We start from the raw sequence: 20,439 nt of genomic DNA on the forward strand, positions 1-20,439 counted from the left end.
ATTCAATAAATAAGTTAATTCAACACTTTTTGCTTTGCTATTTTGTGGTTCACACTTTTTACCGTTCTCAGTTCTTATGTTAAATTTCTGCTAAATTTACTATGTAAATTCGCTAGGTATGGGTATGCGTAAATACTTTCATCTAAATGCAAATTTGATTAACCGTTTTTTCCGCTTCGTTCCATAGTTATATAATATATATTATTTTTAGTCCATAATCAATTTATTTCCACTTAATTGGAGCTATTATGGCGGACACATGTTTGCTTTAACAAAATAGTGTCTCTTTCCTACAATTGATGTGGAAAAAAGGGGGCTTGAAAGTCTAGAAACAATTTAAACTGGCTCATCAGAGTCAAAATAAAGTTTAGAAATTAATATTTTACTAGGGCATCTTAAAAGTAAAGTCAATTTTGTAAAATTGTAGGTACCTACATGGTATATTTCATATGCTCTGTTTGTTTATTTTGATATTGATAGCTACGAGTGTTGTTCCGACTATTCCTTACCCATATCGATTCGCCTTTATGCTCTTGGCTGCTCGCAATCAACTGGCGTTCTTTACCAGCTTTTTTTTTTAGCACGATTTTCATTTTACGCTCTAATATAAACATATCTATCCCTAATTCTATGTATCCGTGTGTGTTTGTATGTATACTCGCCGCTGCAGTTGTCCAGACTGAGTTTTCTGTGCCTTCGTAGCAGTTTTCGTCCTTGTCCTGGCCACGGTTTGATTCTATTTTCCAAGCTGCTCTTGTGCCCCAAATGAGTTCCTTTTTGCCTTTGCAATTATTTGATTTCATCTTGAAAACTTTCGTACTGGGAGTGGGTTTGGCGGAGCTCTGCTCAGTGCGGTGTATTTTGCGACAACCTTATTACCACGAGTGGCCCAAAATGTGCACATTAAATGATGCCTGTGCGTTGTGCTAATAGAAAATGGGGCGATGTGGCGGCCGATAAAATGCAGCGGCATTGGCAGCAACCGAACAAAACAGCCAGCCAATATTACTATGCAAATGAGCATTGGCCATTGCCACTGCCACTGCCGCTGCCACTTCCATAGCCATTGCCACTGGCGTTCGCATAGGCGTTGGCATTGCGAATGCTGCGTTGACGCGCCACACGGCGTATGAGCAATGTGAAATATGCGCGATGGCCGCGCCCACAATGGCGGCCTGGTGGCGATATTGTTGCCGCCGCTATAGCTTCTGCTCTCCCAGCATCCAGCCAGCGCGGTGCTATCGCTGTTGACAACGGTCTCCGGTGAATTGGGCCGGTCCTCCGTATTACTCATACGCCACCGACCCGGCGATGCCAGCGATAATGTCGACAGCCAGAGCGAGTGCTGCGCCGCCGGCAGAGTCGGCAGAGCGCTCGATAAACGTTTGAAAATCCCAAATGATTGCGTTTTAATGCCGCGCATTATTTTAGCAAGTAGATTATGCTGCGCCAGTGAGCCTGCAGAATTGTGGAATGCTCCGGGCGGATTACGCACGGGCGTTTGATTGTTATCGCCATTGTTCCCAGCATGGTTGCCTGTGGGAGCACAAAAAGAGGAAGAGAGAGAAAGACAGAGAGAGAAAGAGAGGGTGGCATGTAGTAATCAGTTTTTTGGTTAGTCGGGTTTATGTTTTCATTTATTTTGTGCGTTCGACGAGCCCCAAAACCGGCGCTGGATACATTATTATCAGGGGGCTGCTGTAGACGTGGGATTGGAAATGGTTTCGGGTGGCATTAAAGAAAATTACTCTCCCCTGCCCTAAAGTATGCTGTGCATGAAATAGTTTGTTGAGTGCGTTCTCGGGCTGGTTTATTTATTGATTTTGTTCAAGCCAATCGTCCATTAACATTCGGTGAAACGGATAACAGACCACAGGTTGGATTAGGGGTTTGAATGAAAGCGAGACCCATTTTTTGAGTATTTTTTTATTAACATGAATTACTAATATTTTTAAAGAAGCAAACTTTTTATGTGCACAAAGAATTTGTAGTAAAAACTTAATCTAATTTCGAAGGTATGTAGACACAGAAAAACCACATCCTTTACTTTAAACTCTATCTTTTCAGAGTTCAGAACTTAAAATGACAATTAAGAAAGCGTCCTGCAGTAACTGTCTTAAATAGCCCCTAGGGAAAGCTTAACTCCTTGCCATTTGCTCTTAGAAATCACTTGAAAAATTCATAAGTAAAACAACATTATTTAATAGAATGATAGAAAACTATGGAGGAATTTTGCATGTTCATAGAATCTTAAGAGATGACAGTGTATTCCACTGTAGACTATAGCTGTCCTGTATCTTCTGACTGGTGTTCGAACACCACCACTTTGGACCGGCTTACAAGGACTCGTCGTTGTATGTTACTTCCTCGCAACGTCAAGGCTTGGGGGGAGCCTTCGGACAGCGATTACTTGACAATATTTCACTGTTCTTTGTGGGCCGCTGTCTCCGGCTGATTGAGTGCCTTTGTGGCTGTTTCCCTCTGTTGGTTTTTATGCACGTCATTGGACGCACTTTGTTGACCGCACGTCAATGGCTGATGTACCGCAGATACACGGAGTTTGAATTTAAGCCGAAACTGGGGCTGGGGACAGAGTAATAATCACATCAACTTCAAAAATCCGCCACTAATTGGAGCTATCCATTAATTTCCCTCTAATTTGCACTCCTCCTGGGTACTCGACCACGGTGAAAGTTCTTTGTTGCGGGTGAGTGGGCCTGCGAGGGGCCGGCCTTTGGGGGCTATTAAATATATTTTATCTGCTTTTAATCTTTTGGCGCTTGGCTTTTCGTCAGCTGACCCCATAAATAACCGCAAATTGGCCTTTAAGAGAACATTCCCCTGGCTCTGAATCGATTTTTGTGTGCGCGGGATCAGTCAGAGTCATAAATATAAAGTGATAGATGCCACACAACGGGAGTGAGTTAAGCCAAGCAGGCAGACCACTCCAATCCGTTCACCCAAAACGAAATTGAATTGTCTGCGAAAAGTTATGGGACTATCTACCGAATCAAAGTGCGAACTTAAAGCCAGTTGAATAGGCTTTTATTTGGCATTTTTCTGGACAAGTTATATTTATTTTTATTAAGGTAAAAAATAAAATAAACTATTGCTTTGATATTTTCGCAGTGCTTACAGATGGGCTATAAGGCATAAGGAAATCATTTAGCTAAGTACCCGATGCGAACAGAATCATTGGGGAATCCTTCCGATTCCATAAGCCCACTTCAAAAGTGTTTCCAGCGGAAATCCCCCAAGTTCCGACCCGCATATGGTTGGATGGCAGCCTGCCTGGGAGTGTTTATCTTTGGCTGCTGCTTAAAGACCTGGTAAAAATGTGCCACCTATTCCCCTTGGCATTTGACTGATGTCAGCGGCATAGAGAGGGGGCGGAAGGAGAAAGCTGGAGTCGTGGCCCGCATTCACGCCTGATTGAGAGCACATGGGAAAGGTGTCACTGCGACAGCCAGACGATTTTGATGGCATATTTCATTTGATGCGAGGCAATAAATATTTCCGCTTTGGCCCGGTTTTTGTTTTGTCACATCCTTTTTGCCATTCGGCTGTTTTGCTTCGTACCTTTTTGATATTTTATTTATAAGCCGCGACGATTCGTGGAGAAATCAACGTCGAAACTGCCAATCGACAATCAATCAAAAAAGCATTTCCCATCGGGATTTTGTGGCACACTTTGCCTGCCCTTTGTTTTGAATAAAATATGGAATGCCAATATTATTTTAAGTTCTCGTATTAAAATAAATGTATATTTCTGTCAACATGCCTACAGTTGGAGTTTTAGAATATTTTTGAGTTTATTTAAATTTTTGAAAGCAGAAAGTTTAAAGGTTATAAAGTCGTCAATTTAGTTGAACTTCTCCTAATTCAAAAACATTTCAATTGTTATGCTTTAGTTTCTAGTGTTTTCTCTGTTAAAAATGTAATCACAAAAGGAATTTAGAGATACTTAAAATGAGAACATTACATTTTGACTCTTTTAGGGAATATTTTAATCAAAGCAAAGGCACATAATTCATTAGTCATGTGTTTATGGGCCTTATGGCACTCGATAGTGCATCACAGTGTCCTTTTCATAAACTCCCTTTGAACGGCTCCTTAGATTTCTTGCCCAAATCATCCCCTAATTGCATCTCTGGCTAAGCCTCTTCATTAAGCTGTTCGTCTGCGCCGCGAGCGATGCCTAAAACTTGAAGCACCAAAGTCCAATGTTGAATCAATAAAGTCAACGGCCCTCCAAGAGAAAATCCTTTCGAACCCAACCCTTCCCCAGACGCCCAGATACCCGGGCTCTGCCACCGGCAGACTCTCCCACAATGAGCAGACATTTTGTCTGTTCTTTTTTGCATTCTCCGCTTTTCTCCCATTTGGCTGCTTGCAATGCACGAATGCCTCCGGATCCAGGACCCTGGCCAGGATCGGGGATGGGCGCCGCGCCCCTCTGGGCCAGTTCGGGCTTCAGTTCATTAGTGCAGTCGGTTGGACGGCATTTTACGGACGCGTGCCTTAAATAATTGCATTTTAAATGCAATAAACACAAGTGGAAATAAGACCGAAAAAAGGGAAACCGAATAATTCAAGTTGGTTGTTTCGGTTGGTAATTCAATAAGGATTAAGAGCGGATGGCAGAAAATTTGAAAAGCCAATGTTTATGGCTAATTTGCCGGCTGCGGTCGGTGCCCTGTTCTCTGTGTGTACTTACAGTCACTGTCATATCCGGAGGTCGTTTAGCCGCCAAATTTGACAGCCCATAAAGCGTATGCAACAGGATGTGTGCCCTCCCGCACCTCCGCTTAGAGTCTCATTCGCAAACATTGGGTAGATTTGCAGCCAGATGGACTTTGTCGCCGCCATCGCCAGAATGTCAGTGTCAATCAACAATGTCGCTAGTTTTTATTGCTGTTCCCCACTTGTTGTTCCCGTTGCTGTTGCTGTTGCGTTTACCGCTCGATGTCGTTTTTATTGCTGCAAAAAGTATTTGACTTGCAACAGAAGGGATCAACACTGAACCGCAAACACGAAGCGACAGCAACGGGTTAAATGTCTAACCTCGATTGCAATTGGAAATGGAATAAAGTGCATTTATGTACATTTTATTTTCAATATTTTGTTTTTACACTGGCACTTTAATTAAACGGTTTTTAAATTTCCGTTTGCTGCTTTAGAGCGAATGTTTAAATGGAGCTTTTATGGGATTATCTGGACTTGAAAGCCAAATTTTAATAGGCTTTCTGCCATTTTTATACCCTTGCAGGGTATTATAATTTCAGTCAGAAGTTTGCAACGCAGTGAAGGAGACGTTTCCGACCCTATAAAGTATATATATTCTTGATCAGCATCAACAGCCGAGTCGATCTAGCCATGTCCGTCTGTCCGTCTGTCCGTCTGTCCGTCTGTCCGTCTGTCCGTCTGTCCGTCTGTCCGTCTGTCCGTCTGTCCACCTGTCCGTTTCTACGCAAACTAGTCCCTCAGTTTAAAAGCTATCTGAATGAAACTTTGCATATAGTCTTCTATATACTCTCACTGCTATATATGTCGGAACGGGCCGGATCGGACGACTATATCATATAGCTGCCATACAAATGTCCGATAAATTTTTAGAAAAAAAAATATAACTTTGCTGTTTTTCAATATTTTTGCACCATTTTTTAGATATGGCCATTTTATATTATTTCTGAATTTTGGTAAAAATTTTATGAAAATCGGACGACTATATGATATAGCTGCCATATGAACGATCGGGAAATTAATAGGAAAAAAATTATAGCTTCGTTGTTTTTCAACGTATTTGTATCTACTCTGAGATATAGGCTTTTTTTATTGTTATAGAATTTTGGTATAAATTTCATAAAAATCGGACAACTATATCATATAGCTGCCATATAAACCGATCGGTAGATGTAGAGAAAATGTAAAACTGGGAATGTAAAACTGTAACTGTCAAACTGTAAACATAATAAGTATAGGTAAAATGTTATGAAACTCTGTGTAGTGTCTGTTTTCGGCATTATAATTTATGATATAAATATGAAAACCAATCTGCAAGGGTATACAAACTTCGGCGTGCCGAAGTTAGCTTCCTTTCTTGTTAAAATTGGATTTTAGTGAAACTCCTAATTAGTGATGAGAGTCTAATAAAGAATTGTATATTTTACCAACAAGTTCCAAAATCTAAATCAATCCGTGTTGATTACCACCGAAAAATAAAATATTTTATGACCTTTTCAGCTTCTCTACCCCGCTTTTACAAATTCGTGTTCTTTGTTTGCCCAAGTTATGGCGCTATAAGCCGTATTTATTGCTGTTCCTCCGAGTCTAAGATGCCGGCAGCAGCAAGTGCAATTTGTTATGGAACGCGGGAACTGCAGAAGTCAGTCCGCACAGAACGGAAAGTTTAATTAATTTTTAACCTTTGTGCTAAACACTTGGGGCCGCATTATGCGCAGTCCAAGTTTTCGGCCAAGGAAAATGTGAAGAGCATTCAAATTATGGGATCACACGGCGGCGCACTTCAGGTATGAAAGGCATGAAAGGAAAGTGCAACACGCTGACTTCGCGAGGAGGCACAAATGCAAATTATGGACAAAACAGAAATATAGTGATAAATTCAGCCCGGCCATAAAATGCCACTGAGCCAAAGATGGCAGGATAAAGGATAAAGGGGCAGGCTGCACCACCAATGCCTGGGACAGATGAACGCTGTTCTCGGGGCAATGTGCACGAGGAGATGTAGTACTTACCTTGGGCACCGTCACGCCACTCCTCAACCCCATAATCAGGCAGAGTGTTGCCCGCGTCAAATTTATTTCTATGACGTCTCTTGGCATCTTTATGTTTTTTAGATGTTTTTAATTTTATGCAGCAAGCATCAGTCAGCACACGGCCGAGGTGTGTATTTCAGGGAGAGATCGGGATAGCACGGTTCGTGAATGGGGCGGTTGTTGTTTTTGTTGTTGTCGGCGGTGGTTGTTGTAGTTGGTTGTTGGTTGGAGAGGGCATAACATGAAAGATATATTCAAATGGAGGGAAGTTTCGGAGCCAAAAAAAAGAGAGAAACCATACAGAATGAAATTTAGTTATACACATTTGCACAGATGCCAGCGGTAATTGTATGCTAGGGTATTTTTATTTAATTTCGCATTTATTTGCATTTAGAAGGGGCGCCACAGCCAAAGGAAAACCAACTGGGGGGCGAAAGGAAAACAGAAACTGCATGCAACTTTGACTTGATGGACTCGATTCGAGGTGGGGTCGATGGATGAGGAATGTGGTGCGGTCATATGTGCTGTTGTTTCGCCACGTCCTGTGTTTTTGGCTATTTGCGTTGATTACTGCAATTTTGGCCCGCTTATCGCCTTCATTTAGACGGGCCGAAAGCCAAAAGCTATTTCTTTGGGCTTGGGGCAAGGTGAAAACATACCAAGTACCTTCGTGTTTTAGTTTTTGGGGCTTCTCCTGATAGTTTTTCGCCTGAACTGCCTATCGATGAAGTTGACTTTAATGGCTGATATGATTTTATGTGCTCTCGTGGGCCACTTCAATGTGTAGTGCTGACTGTGATTTTGTGCTTTGCAGTGCATAAAATTAAAACCCCATTATTGCATTACATAATTCATGAGCAGGCAAAAAATGTGCTGTGATGCTTGTGGCTGATATTTATTCAATTAGGGAGTTGATCGAATGGCTATGAACCGGACCTAATGAACTCTGTAGCTCTGGGTTAGTTTACGCTTTAACAAAAAACGCCCTCATGTTTGTTAACTAATTGACTCTTACCGTAGCTGCGATTCAGCAGGGCCATCTCGGAAATTATGGCCGTGGTGGGCGTTGGCATTTCTGAAAGTGTACGATATTAGTTTGCATTCGAGTTAAATTTCATTCGGCTCGAGTCGAGCTCCTACCATCGAGCTTTATGTTGCCATCCGTCTCTCCCAGCGAGTTCTTGGCCACACAGCGATACGTGCCGAAATCGTTGGGGCCCACGGCTCGTATTTTCAACTTCATGTACTTTGTGTAACCGCTGACCGTTGATGTGGTCTCGTATTTATCGCCGGCCCGCGAGGTGTCTGCAAGTGCGAAAAATGCGGAAAAGTGTGCTATAATTTACAGTGACAATTTCTGTGCCTGGAAAATATGTATGGGGAAAATCAATTAATTAATGTCACCTGCAGGGGGCGGTCGGAGCTGTTTTTAGTGCTGCTTATGGGCAGTGAAGTGAGTCGCTTTCCCAATCGAGACTCCAACTAATTATACCCTCGCCCCCGCCCCTGCCTCCCCCTGCCACCATCAGAGTGTGTGTGTAATTAAAACTGGCGCAGTTCCTCAGCTATTTCCATTGCCGTCGCCGACTAAAACTTTTCTCATTAATCAGTGAAAATCTAAAAGAAAAACTTTTGTTCTCTGGCTGGCTGCGGCTTTAATTTCGTTCCATTTCGGCTCGTTTCATTTCGTATTGGGCTCGCTGCCGTTGGGCTGCTTTTTGGGCAACTGCCGGCTGACAGTAAGTAGCATTAAATATATAAACTTAATTTCACTTTGATTGTTTGGCGCATTGTAAGGCGATATCGCATGTTACCCATACGTCATGTTGTCCCTTGTACATGCATGTGTGTATTTGTGACAAATGTCTTTAGTTTTTCCCGCTTCTTTCTTGGGCAACAATGGGGAAAAACAATTTTCCCTGCGGCTCCCAACTTGCATGTGACCCGCACTCGCGGCTTCTTTTTATAGCCCCAGTCACCTTTTGTGATACTTTTTCAGCTATCCCGTGCCACGACTATCCGCGGGGCCACATGTAAGTTCCTCTGACACGCAAATATATAATTTTTCTCATAATCATCGGCGGCAGCAATTCTTTTCCCTGCCTGCCACGTCTTCCGAGGAACTTTATACTTTTAATGCCAGCCGCATTAAACGAAAGTTTCGGTTTCTTGAACTGTTTGTAGGATTGCCTGTCCTGCAGGCCATATACATATATGCTGTATGGCTATGACATACGGCATGTGTCGTAGACGTACGAGGGCCGTTTCAACATCTGCACTATCTAGGATATTTCAAAAAGAGAATTAAGGGCTTAAATCCTAGAACAAGATCTTCTATATTGAAACGAGTTTAACCTTTTTTCTGAGTTCTAGTTTAAAACCCTCTCGAAAACTTAAGATTTCTTTAGTTCAGCCGAGAAAACTCCACCAGAGATAACTATATTTTGCAGACGCAATAATTTACCCCAAATGTGTACACATTTATACAGACTTTTAAAAGAAAAAAAGAATATGTATAAACAATAGTGCTATTCTTTTGAAACTACTCTCGTTCCAGTTCATAGACAGCTATATAGAACTCTATGCGAAAGCGCTTAAAATTTATTACCCAAACTTTTGGTGTCTGTTGGCCATACATCATGGCCGCTGCCTTCATATCTTATATCTTGCTTCGCATTTCCCTCAGTTTGTCGCCTGTGCGTGTGTGCATAGCAAATGTCATATTCCGTCTCACTTTTTCTACCTCGGCCAGCTAAATCCTGGCCATAATTTTGCCCAGAGCTACGCCTAAGCCGGCGACTTCTTCCTTATCGAACAAACAAAGTGACATTTAAGCATAAAATGGAACCGAATGGCAGTCCTTCAAAGGCTGGTATATATATAGCTCAATTTTTATGCATATAGGTTGCCATCAATGAGTCATGGGCTCTGCTTATACTGCATAGGTTTGTGCCTCACGGCAACATGGATTCCGAGGTTTCGGTTAGTACTTTATATATTGTACAGACATTCCATTTATAATTCGAAATATTTTCTTGCTCTGTTAATTAAAGAGAGAAGTAAATACAACAGAGTTAAATTTGGTTATTGGTTTACCATTTTTGCATTTAAATTTAAAGGAAAGACATAACATTATGCCATTAAAAATGTGCTGCCATTATAAAAGCATATCTGTGGGTGGCATGCCCACAATACTATTTAGCCACATTGACGGGGAATTATGAGTTCCGACATGGAGTTCATGTGTGCAGCATCATTTAGACGCATTTTGCTGTGCACATTTACCAATCTCTCCCGCATATGCCTGCCAGTTATGTTAAAATAATTTCCGCTGAAAATAGAATTTTCCGCTGGTATTCGACTTTTTATTTAATTTTCGCTCTGCATCGATCTCGAACCATGTATTTAATTTTCACATTGCCCATTTTCAGTGCATCAAGTGTGTTATTCAGCATGTTTGACTATTTAAATTCAATGTGTATTTAGTTTTCTGCTTACACTGTGTTACATCGGCTTTGTTCATTTAAATATTTAAAATGTACACTTGGTTTCATAGCGGAGCTCCCAACCATAGTCTTTTGGTAATAAAGTAATCAAAATACCATTTTAAAATATAAAAGTCAAGTTATAAAGTCGAGAGAAAACAATATTAAAAGTTGATCTATCGGAAATTTAAGGTGCCTGCCCAGGTCATCAACCCACTCTAGATCTGGCTGATGTTCATTCCAAAATATTGCAATTAATAACTATATTTTGAATTCAGTTCAACAGCATATGACCTACATATCAAGGAAAATATCTTTTGCTATGTTTTCTGTTTTCTTTTGGTGTTAATTGTACGTTTTTTAGACCAAAATTATAATTAAAATCCATTTTTACCCATAATTTCGTAGGCCGTATGTGGTTTTAAGAGAAATTTAAAGAAATTAAAGATATTTTCAAGTCCCAGAAGGCTTTTAACGTGTCAGATTGCTTGCAGAATCAGATCGTTTTGACATATGTTGGTTCTGTTTTTGACTGATTTCAACTTTTCGGCTCGCTCTTATGAACTGTCAGATGTCAATCCAGTGAAAAGTGTGAAAACTGTGAAAACGTTATCTCGTAAAGACGACACGCTTTAAGGCAGCGCAGTTCACAATGCCACAATGTCTCTGCGTTAAGCCCGGCGCACAGTGCGTATGAGCAACGCATTTTACGACGGACCACTGCGGGACGAAGGGACATGAAGCTGCCAGAGTACAATAAAAAAGAACACCGCATCAACATTCACTGGAAACCTCCTCGCAAGTGGAAACGAAATAAATGGGTTGAGCTCCACTCGGGGTTTTCACGTTCGCCACTGAAGCGAGTATTCATTCTCCCTCTCTGTTTGGCATTTCGCCTGACAATTTTCCGGCGACCGGACTTAAGCGGAGCAGTCTGAACCGCTGGTCCGCATGCTGATTACATTGTAAGCTCATATGCAAGCTCTTTCCAGAGCGTAAATGCGGCTCTTCAACTTCATTTAATTTACACCCATTACTTCTGATACGAAACAGAGTGTAAGCCATGGTCAGCTCGGGTGAGTTGCTGCGTTGACTTACCGGATATGATCATGTCGCCGCGCTCCGTGGTCCAATAATTGATCGATGCTGGGTAGGCTTCCGTGTGGCACTCCAGTATCACGTCCTGACCCACATAGGCTCCCTCCAGCTGATTGGGTATCGAGAGCATCGGCGGAACTGTGAAAGAAGGGCGATACTTTAGAAAAACTTGAAGGTATTGGGTTTTAGTTACATTATAACGCCAGATTTGATCTCGTAAAACAACCTCACGTTTGCTAAAATGGTGTGCAGAATAAACCCTCAGACCACTTAGTAGCAAGCACTCACAACTGGAGTTCCATTTCCCTGAAATCGGCTATATTCACTCCATTTTCCTCCCAAAACTCGTTACTATATTGTTTTCTCAACACCCGAAAAAGCATGCATGCCTTTTCCGGAACCCAACCCATTGTCCGTACTCGTCACGGACTTTACATCAGCTTTACGGGCCCCCGATAAATTTTGCATTCCATTTTACGTGAGTTTACAAACTGTTTTTGGATTAAAATGCACTCAGTCATTAAAAGTGAGCCTGGGAGCGAGTGATTGCGGCTCCGTCCATCTCGGCAGGGCGTGTGTGGGGTGTGCGTGGAGTGTGTATGCGGGGCGTGTGTGCGTAAATAGCTTTTGTTCCCACTGTTGATACTGAGGAAAGCGGCTGTGTGCGGGAGTTGGCCGCCAGTAACAACAAAAACAGCGCAGCTCTGCGAACGGTGAACGCATTTTGGCCACGCACACATCACGGGGGCACAAAATAACACCTGCCGACGAGCAAACAAACAAACAAACGCCAGCAAACAAAGCGAAATGAGCTCAGTACTAGAGGTGGGAGAAGGCAACAAGAGGATTTGGCAAAAAGAATTTGTATACCTCCTATAACTGAGATTTTTCTAAAAATGAAATGTTTAGCAACATTAATATTTTATTATTTCTGAATTAATATTTAGTTTTTAAGCCTCAATCTGCCTGTTAAAAGTATAGATTTCTGGAATTTATAAACTAAAGATTCAGCGATATTTAAGACGAAGAGTAGTAATACTTATAGAGCTACAATTTAATTCAGTTTCTAAAGTAGTCAGTGAGTTATTTCGAGGCTTTTAAGTTAAGCTATAAAGTCAGGTCATCTGCCCATCTCTATGGCAGGCAGCCCCAGGACATGGGACACGCACTTACAAACTTCCACAGGTAAATTAATTTAACGTGACTGCAGCTTTCGGTCGATTTTCGGCCAAGGGGGTTCGCCAGGCCCTGCATCTGCATCTCGTCTGTATGCGAATGCTGAGGACGCGTTGCGGTTATTGCCCCAAAAACTGCATTGGCCACATGTATCGGAGGGACGGATCGTCGGCTTGTTTTGTATATTTAACGCATTGAGTCCAGCTGCCGTCACTGCCACATTTTCCATTGCCGGCTGCCATTTCACTCCTCTCCTGAACTGGTTATAAATATTCCAAAAGTGCTGAGCCCCAAATGGATTTTATGATATTTCTGAAATTTCCCTTTTGCGTGGCCAAGCATCAAAAAACTACTGTTGTTTGTAGCTTTTAAGTGGAGTACTTTGATGGGAACCCCCTTACATTTACAGATTAATACTTCAAGGACACTTAAACTTGTCAGTAAGCTTTATATGGAAGTAATGTTTGAACAGAAAGTTTTTTAAAGCAGCTTTTATATTTATAAATTTTCAAAGTTTTTACGAATAACTACTGTTGTGTATAGCTCTGAGAAGGGCAGATATTTATTTATACCTAATACAAGTTCTTTAGTGAAGAATCTTTACAGATGAGTTGTCTGTAACTCCCCAGTTCCTTACTAATCTCGCTTTTGTTGTCCTAATTAGAGTCCCAACCCTTTCCTCTCTTCCTAGGCCGATGTGGTCTACTAATTTGGGTCACTCAGTGGGTCGAAGGGTAGCACTGTCCGTGGATAAACGTTAACTCTAGACATTTACTCACATTGCACACGCAGGTGGACCCTCTTGCTAATCGATGGCGGGACTCCGTTGGAAGCCACGCACAGATACGCGGCCATGTGCAGGCGACTCACTTTGGTGATGTGCAGCAGCTCGCCGTCAACCACGTTCACTGTCGGAATTCGAGGGGATGGGGGAGAAAGGGACCACGTTAAGCCGAGAGCAGTGCGGCGGAATAGGGTCGCTTACCATGCTCCCCGCCAATTAGCATCTCCTCGCCGTCCTCGCGGCGCCACATGACGTAGGGTTCCGGATAGCCACGTGCCTTGCACATCAGCGAGACATTCTGACCCTCTCGCACCACCATGTCATTGCTGGTCATTCCCTCGACAATCATCGGGGGAACTGTCCGGAAGCGAGAGGCAAAGGCCAAGGGTCACTAGGGGTCAGCAGCGCAGCCAATGGCCAGTGGCCTGGATTAGTTTCAGTACTCACCCACCACCTGCAAGTAGCCCTTCCTGGAGCGCATGGGATCCTGGCGGGAATAGAGAGATTAGCTACCGTTCCAGCAGTCACATGCAAAAGTATTTCAGCTCACCGTGTTAACTTGGCACATGTACCAGCCGCGATCCGTCTCCTCCACCTCCTTGATGTGCAGGTACCACTGTAAGAACAGAGTTTAAAAAAGTCCAATATATATACAAAGAAACTCCTGCTTCGCCCTAAGGCTACACCCACCGATCGATGGTCGTTGTAGGTCAGGCTGATGCGGTTGTTCTGCGAGATGACGTTGTGGTGGATGGACAGGATCGTCTGCGTGTCCACCCGCACCCAGGCCACCTTGTAGCCCTTGAGGTTCTCCACCACGCAGGCCAGGAGGGCATCGCGGCCAACGGAGACGGTGACATTGGCAATCGGCTCCGCGAAGCGTGGAAAGTCGGAATCTGAAAGAGACAGTTCGAATGGGTTCTTTTTGTTTTCAGCCTGGCCCTGATTTCACTGTTCAGGAAGGGGAACCCGTCGAGACATTTTGCAGATTTCTCCCCCAGTCCCGGCCTTGCTGCACTGCGGCACATTGCGCATACGTCCCGTGTGACCCTCGGAAGAGGAGGAATTCGACCATATTAATTACCTTCCTGTGCCGTCTGCTGCGTGTCCAGGCGCGTGTGCTTGCCTGCAGGAGAAAGGAGTGAAATTGAGAGCGTTAGAACGTTTAATTAATTTTGCCTCCCCACCGGCGAATTTATATAATTAGAAAACCGAATTGCGTCCGCCCGACCCGTGTGGGAACTAATAAATAAAAATTAATTAGCCACGCCAACAAAACTTCGCCCTGGACAGGGGACAGGCTGCAATGGCGACTGTCGCCATGTTTTGCTGATACGGCACAAATGGCTGCGCTCTCAGATTTGTGTTTTTAGTTTCATTTATTGCACTCGTTCTATGACAAAAGTTCAAGTTTAATTGTTTCTGGCAGCGTTGGCATTTTCCCCGTTTGCACCGAAACTTTTCCTGCTCCAGCGTGGCAGCAATTTGGCTCTAAGAGGTGAAAGGTTATGGGGGGAACTTTTCCAAATAAAAACTTTGTAAAAATGCCACACCGAGGTGTACTGTTTAGCATGAGAGTCCAAGTGTTTTCTCTCCAAGTTTTGGGAAATGGGAAAATATTTGAGTATATTTTGCTTTTACAGACAAATCTCCGCCTTTGTCCTTGCCCCTTTTCCCGTCCTGAACAGACACTTTACAAATGAGTTTCGCCAGAGTTAAAGAAATTCGAGTTGGCAGCAAATCGCATTCGCTTTGAAGGGCGCTACAAGCGTTGTCCGTAACATAAAACTGGTAAATTGAAAAACGCTTAAGCATTTTTACAGCTTTTAACACGGCGCCGCATATTGAATTACGTTCGCTCCAGCCGGGCCGGGCCGGCTTCTTTCCTTTCATCTGGACAACTGCTAACGCTTCCTGCCACCGGGCATTGGCCGCCATCGTCCTCCCACTCCCCCGGCGCATCTGACATTTGTGCTGGCACTTTTCAACTTCACTTCTCCTGGAGCAGCTGCTGTTTATGCCTTTTCAGCTACAAAAAAAGCTCAACACGATTTTCGCCGTTGATTTACGTTTTAGCACGTTTTTCGCCCAGTTTAGCTGGCGTTTTTGCTGTCAGTTGTCCTTCCTCTGTTTTTCATGTTCACCCCGCCGGGCTGCACTCTGCAGATTTCAGCCATTTGAATGTAGTTTCCTTTATCCTTTGCAATTTAATGAGCGGCCTTTCATCGTCGTCGTCGGATTTGTCCCTGACTCTTTGGTCCTGGAGGAATAAATAAATAAAATACCCCGACCTAAATGTGCTCTCTGGGCAAGGGGTCCTGGCAATTGACATTTAAATTTTTATCTCCCATTTGGTGCTCAGTTACTTTCGCAAACAAAGCTCACGTGACACACGGGCCTGGAGTCCCTAGTCGCGAGTCAGGTAATCAGTCAGAGTTCCATTCACTACCTGCCGTCCGAGATTCCGCTAGTCCGGCACGAGCAAAGGCCTACGGAACCGCCTGCCCCAGCCCGCTCTCTTTGTGCAAACGCAACTGACCATTCAATTTATCAGGCTGGACGGCGGCAAACTCCGCGCCAAAGCCCCCTAAACCTTCGACCAACAGCCCCAAACCGCCTTTTGAGCTTTGTGCAAACAAAACGCGGCTGGAAATGCCAGAGCTGAAAAGTGCCAGCCACTTTCAATGGGTCTGCCCTGTGAGCACGATTGCGTTCTTCGGCCAGGATGGACGATACGATACCCTATTTCCAGTTTACAGAAAAACAAAGTTCTTTCAACTAGTGAAAGAATTTATATACATTTTAGTAATAGATTCAACATCGCATAGATTCGCACGAGAGAATGGACTCTTAAAATAAAAATTTAGAAATAATTTGAAAAGGTAAGATTCTACATACTTGTACATACATTCTACTTCTACCCTGCATTTAAAAATCAACGTTTAGCTGAAAGCAAATTTGCTAAGCTATTTTTGTTGTATTATTTGACTACGTTTCTATATTTATTTTAAACTGAAAACGTTGGCATACTTCTAGGCCCTTTAAAGGCCAGGTTAATGGACTGGCTTAGTGCTTAAGCCTTGCTGTGCGGGCTGCAGACTGCAAGGCGCATTTCCACGTTATTGGCGGCATTAAAGCAGACCATCTGCACTGGGCCAGGACACGGGGGAAAGGTAAAGGAGCAGCCTTCACCTTTCCATTCACCAGCCTTATCTCGAAGGCCTCCACACACCAAATGGTCGTCATAAACAAAGAGCGCACAAAAGAAAACTTTGGCCAGACGTGCCGCCTACTCGATTTTCGGCAATGGCTGCAAATAAACTTATGGCACTGTGGTTGTGAACGTTGAATAAAGGAGTAAACTTTTCCCTTGTACATATAAATTATTAACTTTACTGCTTACAAGTCACATTGTTGGTATTGATGTAAAAATAAATAATACAAATCATTACTAGTGCAAGAAAACTTAAATAATCATTAAACGTTACATGATTTCAATTTACCGAAGAAGTTGAAGATTAACTAAGGAAGCACTATCGAAAAAGAGGATCCAAGGGATAAAAACACAACGAAATAATACGGCAATTATAAGGCATTTTATTAATAGAATAATTCATTTTATTTTAGGGAAGTTGTTCCACTTAGAAATATTATAATTTAAGCTCGACTTCATCCGGATATTTCCCCAGATTTTATCCATTTTGTATTTGTTTTCAACACTTTTTTGATATTTATTCGTAGATTTTCGGATATCGGGAAGATATTCCTTTATTTCGATAAGAATCAATTGGGTTATTTCGAAATTTTCCTGCTTTCACCCCACTGTAACTTTGGTGCAGGCTGAGCTTTTCTTTGGTTTCCCTTTTTATGATCCCATCATTTTTGTTGGCCATTTTTCCGTTTGTTTATTTTGTTTTTTTTTTTGGTTTAGGGATGTCGTTGGGGACACGGAATGGGCAGAGGCGCTTGAGGAATACTTTGGCTGGCCGTTTACTGTCGTTTATTTGTCTTTTTGCCATTTTTATATTTACGCATATAATCGCTTTCAACGCTTTCCGCCGCCTTGGGAGATCGTCTGGCGGGTGTGGGGATTGCGGTGCCGTGGGACGTGGGTCTTGGCGGCGCTTATAAATATGATGTTATCGCTTTTTATGGTCCACTTTTATTGCCGGCAATCAGTCTTGCGTTTTGTTTGCTGATTGCTTGCCATTATTCAAATGTATTTGTTTAATTCCCGGGGATTGGCAGCCACAAATCATTTTAAATCCGCAATATGTCAACAATATTTGGCCGTCGAGCACTCTGCTTTTTTATTTATTCGATTTACCCCTGCTCTTGGCCCGCCCAGATGGTCCTTGAGCGGGTCATTATGGCGGCTTAAGGCATCTGTTAAGTGGGCCTCGTTGTGGACACTTAACGGCGCCTTACGGGCTCCCCACGAAGCCTAATCAGCTGCAAGCCCATAATCACATTGCGTATTCGTAATTAGTTTAGCGTTTGACAAGGCGAGCAAATCTTCGGCGGGCTCCGAGTTCAATTTCCCCGCCCACCCTGCGAGCGCTCACAAGCTGATTATACTTGCACTTTGTTGACAAACGAGCTGATTAAATGCCGGCTCTCGGTCATTATGCAATTAAGTGGCCAGTGACTCTGTGGGTTTGCATTTCAAGCTCAGCACCCCGGCAGCTGTGTGTGGGTGGATGCGTTTGACATGGGGCCCTGGGCAAGGAAGATATTGTCTATTTGCATTGAAGCTCAAGAGCCAAAGCAAGACGATTATGCTGGGGTTTAATTACCTGTCGAGTAATACCTTTAAATTAATTAATTGAATATAAAGTAATTACCCAATTGACCATGACCGATTAAACCAATGCCTGACTTAAAACAATAGACTATTCACTGACTTTTATGTAAAGTTCTGATTATGATAGAAGTAGTTCATGATAGTAGACAACTGTAAGACAAGGCCTCCAACAACAGGTGGGGCAAGAGCAACTCTTAATCAGTCTTGCGACAGAGGAGCACGTAAAAAAGCTGGCAGCCTGCGAAATGCTTTGTGCAAATTGTTTACTTTTTGGCATAGAGCGAATACCAGCCAGATTCACACAAAATCCGACACAGGAAAGCCAAGCCGGCGGAATGCCATGAATTTGCTTACAGCATGCTCTTGGAGGAGGGAGAGGGGATGCCTCGCAGAAAAAGTGTCTAAGAATGCAGAGTAAAATAGCTACCCGACAATATGTATATGCACTCATATATTCAGGGCAAACAGAGGAGACCCAGACCGCAAAACGAATTGCGGATGCGGCAGAATGCACTCCGCCAACTTGGCAACCAAATGAACTCGAACAGGGCCCGAAGTACACATGTCGGCCAGATACTTATGTGGGGCACAGCCAAATCCCTGCTACATAGTGCGGCAAGTTTTGTCTTTTAGGGCGGGATAAAGGCGGTATGTACTGAGCAGTTCAATCCCCGGCTCAGCCTGATCGATTGCGAGACGGAAAACTCATTAAGAACTTTAATTAAGTCGAAAGTCGGCAATGAGCACTGCAACGGGCGAAACTCATTATTCATAACGAAGGAAGCACAGGGCTGAAAATCCGAGTCCAGCTGAAGGTTCAGCTGCAGTGGCAGCTCAAAGTCAGCTCGCCCCCAGGAGCGAGCTGCAAATAAAGACGAAATATGTGCGAAAATGTGTCAGAAAGTGAGCGAAAACATAAAACATGCCAGCGAGCAGCTGGAGTGGGTGCAAATCGTGGGCTTGGGGACTCGCCCAGCTCCCCAGCTCAACTGCAGTGCGCCAGCCTTGTGAGTTATGTGTGTGCCAGCTCCTCGGATCCAGTGCAGCTCCTGCGGAGTGAATGACGGGGTCCTTTAGGTGCTGGCCAGGGCTTCACCTACCAGCAGCCACGCTCAGACTGCGCTTAACGTTTAAATAAATGATTGTGACAAACGCAGCAGAATGGATTACAAGCAGCAGGAATTATGCAAATATAATTGCGGCTTGCTCACTTAAGAGGGAGAAAGCAGATCATAAAAAAGGTGTTGGTGTCCCTAGAGAGCGATTTATATCTCTATTTTACTGATACGTTGCCTATTGGGAAGTGTTTTGAAGGAATACCTATCATTCACAAGAGGCTGAATAGTTTTGAAAAAAACAGTAGGATCTAAAATAAAAGCAAGACTCTATGTTTTGTCATGGTATAGGAAAAGAGTTTTTGATTTTTTGCTAAATCATCGATAAATTTCTATATAAATTACTGATGATATTGGCATGAAATTAATGATTTATTAATACATCAGAATCATTTTACCAACATTGGTGAGAGAGGGAGAGTGCTAGAGTAAGATTTCTACATGCCGTTCTTTATTTTTTTCATTGATGATTCAGCAGCATACTTCACAAGATTTTCATGGAATTGTCATCAATCGGGGAGTCGGTTTGTCCTGGGCTTGGCAGAAGTTGACGTCGAAACGTTGATTCCATACCACTTTGACATGAGGTATTCCAAAGTATTCTCACAAATTCGAGATCGGTTCGCAGTTATACGCACTTACTTGATCTAAGTATATTCAAGCTTTGAATCGCTTTCTTATTGAAAACTTGGACTGTAGCGTAGTACTCCATACATTTATGTATTTGTTATACTAAAATAAACCTTTCTACAATGTAGATGCACGTAATTTTTGTTCTTATTGCTCAGAATGCCTTGTATATAATTTTCTTTTATAAGCTAATAGTCGTAACTTATCTTAAAAATATATTTTTACCTAAAAAATTTCAATGGCGCAAAGCTTGTGTTCCAATTTTTCGTTGTGTGTTTGATATACTTCAACAGTATTTCTTTTGGGTGCGACGAATTCCCCAGTAGCCGTGAATTAAACATGCGGCTGCCACTCACTCAATTTCCTCAGTTGCCAAACGATACTCACCGAACTCACTGAGCTGACAGTCGAAAATTAAACTACATGCAGATTGCATGACCATCAAAAGAGGCCGCTACTGAAAGCGCACTGCACGAGGCTCGTTACGTATACGCCCCGTCAGCGCTTCGTCGGGCGGCGACATCTTGCCAAACGAAGATGGCGAACACAAGGGGGCCAGGGTGAGTCGTAA

At 43.0% G+C, this 20,439-nt stretch overlaps 1 protein-coding gene across 1 annotated transcript in view; it reads right to left on the reverse strand.

Annotated features, from left to right (window-relative positions):
• Positions 1-394: 394 nt before the first annotated feature.
• The window catches only part of DIP-kappa (Dpr-interacting protein kappa), a 53,636-nt gene continuing 33,591 nt past the window's right edge, over positions 395-20,439 (reverse strand). The window contains exons 3-13 of the mRNA XM_070284701.1: positions 14,404-14,445; positions 14,010-14,215; positions 13,870-13,935; positions 13,767-13,806; positions 13,521-13,676; positions 13,315-13,443; positions 11,360-11,497; positions 7,917-8,081; positions 7,792-7,851; positions 6,756-6,842; positions 395-1,536 (exon numbers count right to left, since the gene is read on the reverse strand). Coding sequence (XP_070140802.1) covers positions 800-1,536; positions 6,756-6,842; positions 7,792-7,851; positions 7,917-8,081; positions 11,360-11,497; positions 13,315-13,443; positions 13,521-13,676; positions 13,767-13,806; positions 13,870-13,935; positions 14,010-14,215; positions 14,404-14,445 — 1,826 coding nt within the window. The 3' untranslated portion in view covers positions 395-799. The remainder of the gene's footprint in view (positions 1,537-6,755; positions 6,843-7,791; positions 7,852-7,916; positions 8,082-11,359; positions 11,498-13,314; positions 13,444-13,520; positions 13,677-13,766; positions 13,807-13,869; positions 13,936-14,009; positions 14,216-14,403; positions 14,446-20,439) is intronic.

Source organism: Drosophila kikkawai, chromosome 2R (genome assembly GCF_030179895.1).
Source record: "Drosophila kikkawai strain 14028-0561.14 chromosome 2R, DkikHiC1v2, whole genome shotgun sequence".
Lineage (NCBI taxonomy): Eukaryota > Metazoa > Arthropoda > Insecta > Diptera > Drosophilidae > Drosophila > Drosophila kikkawai.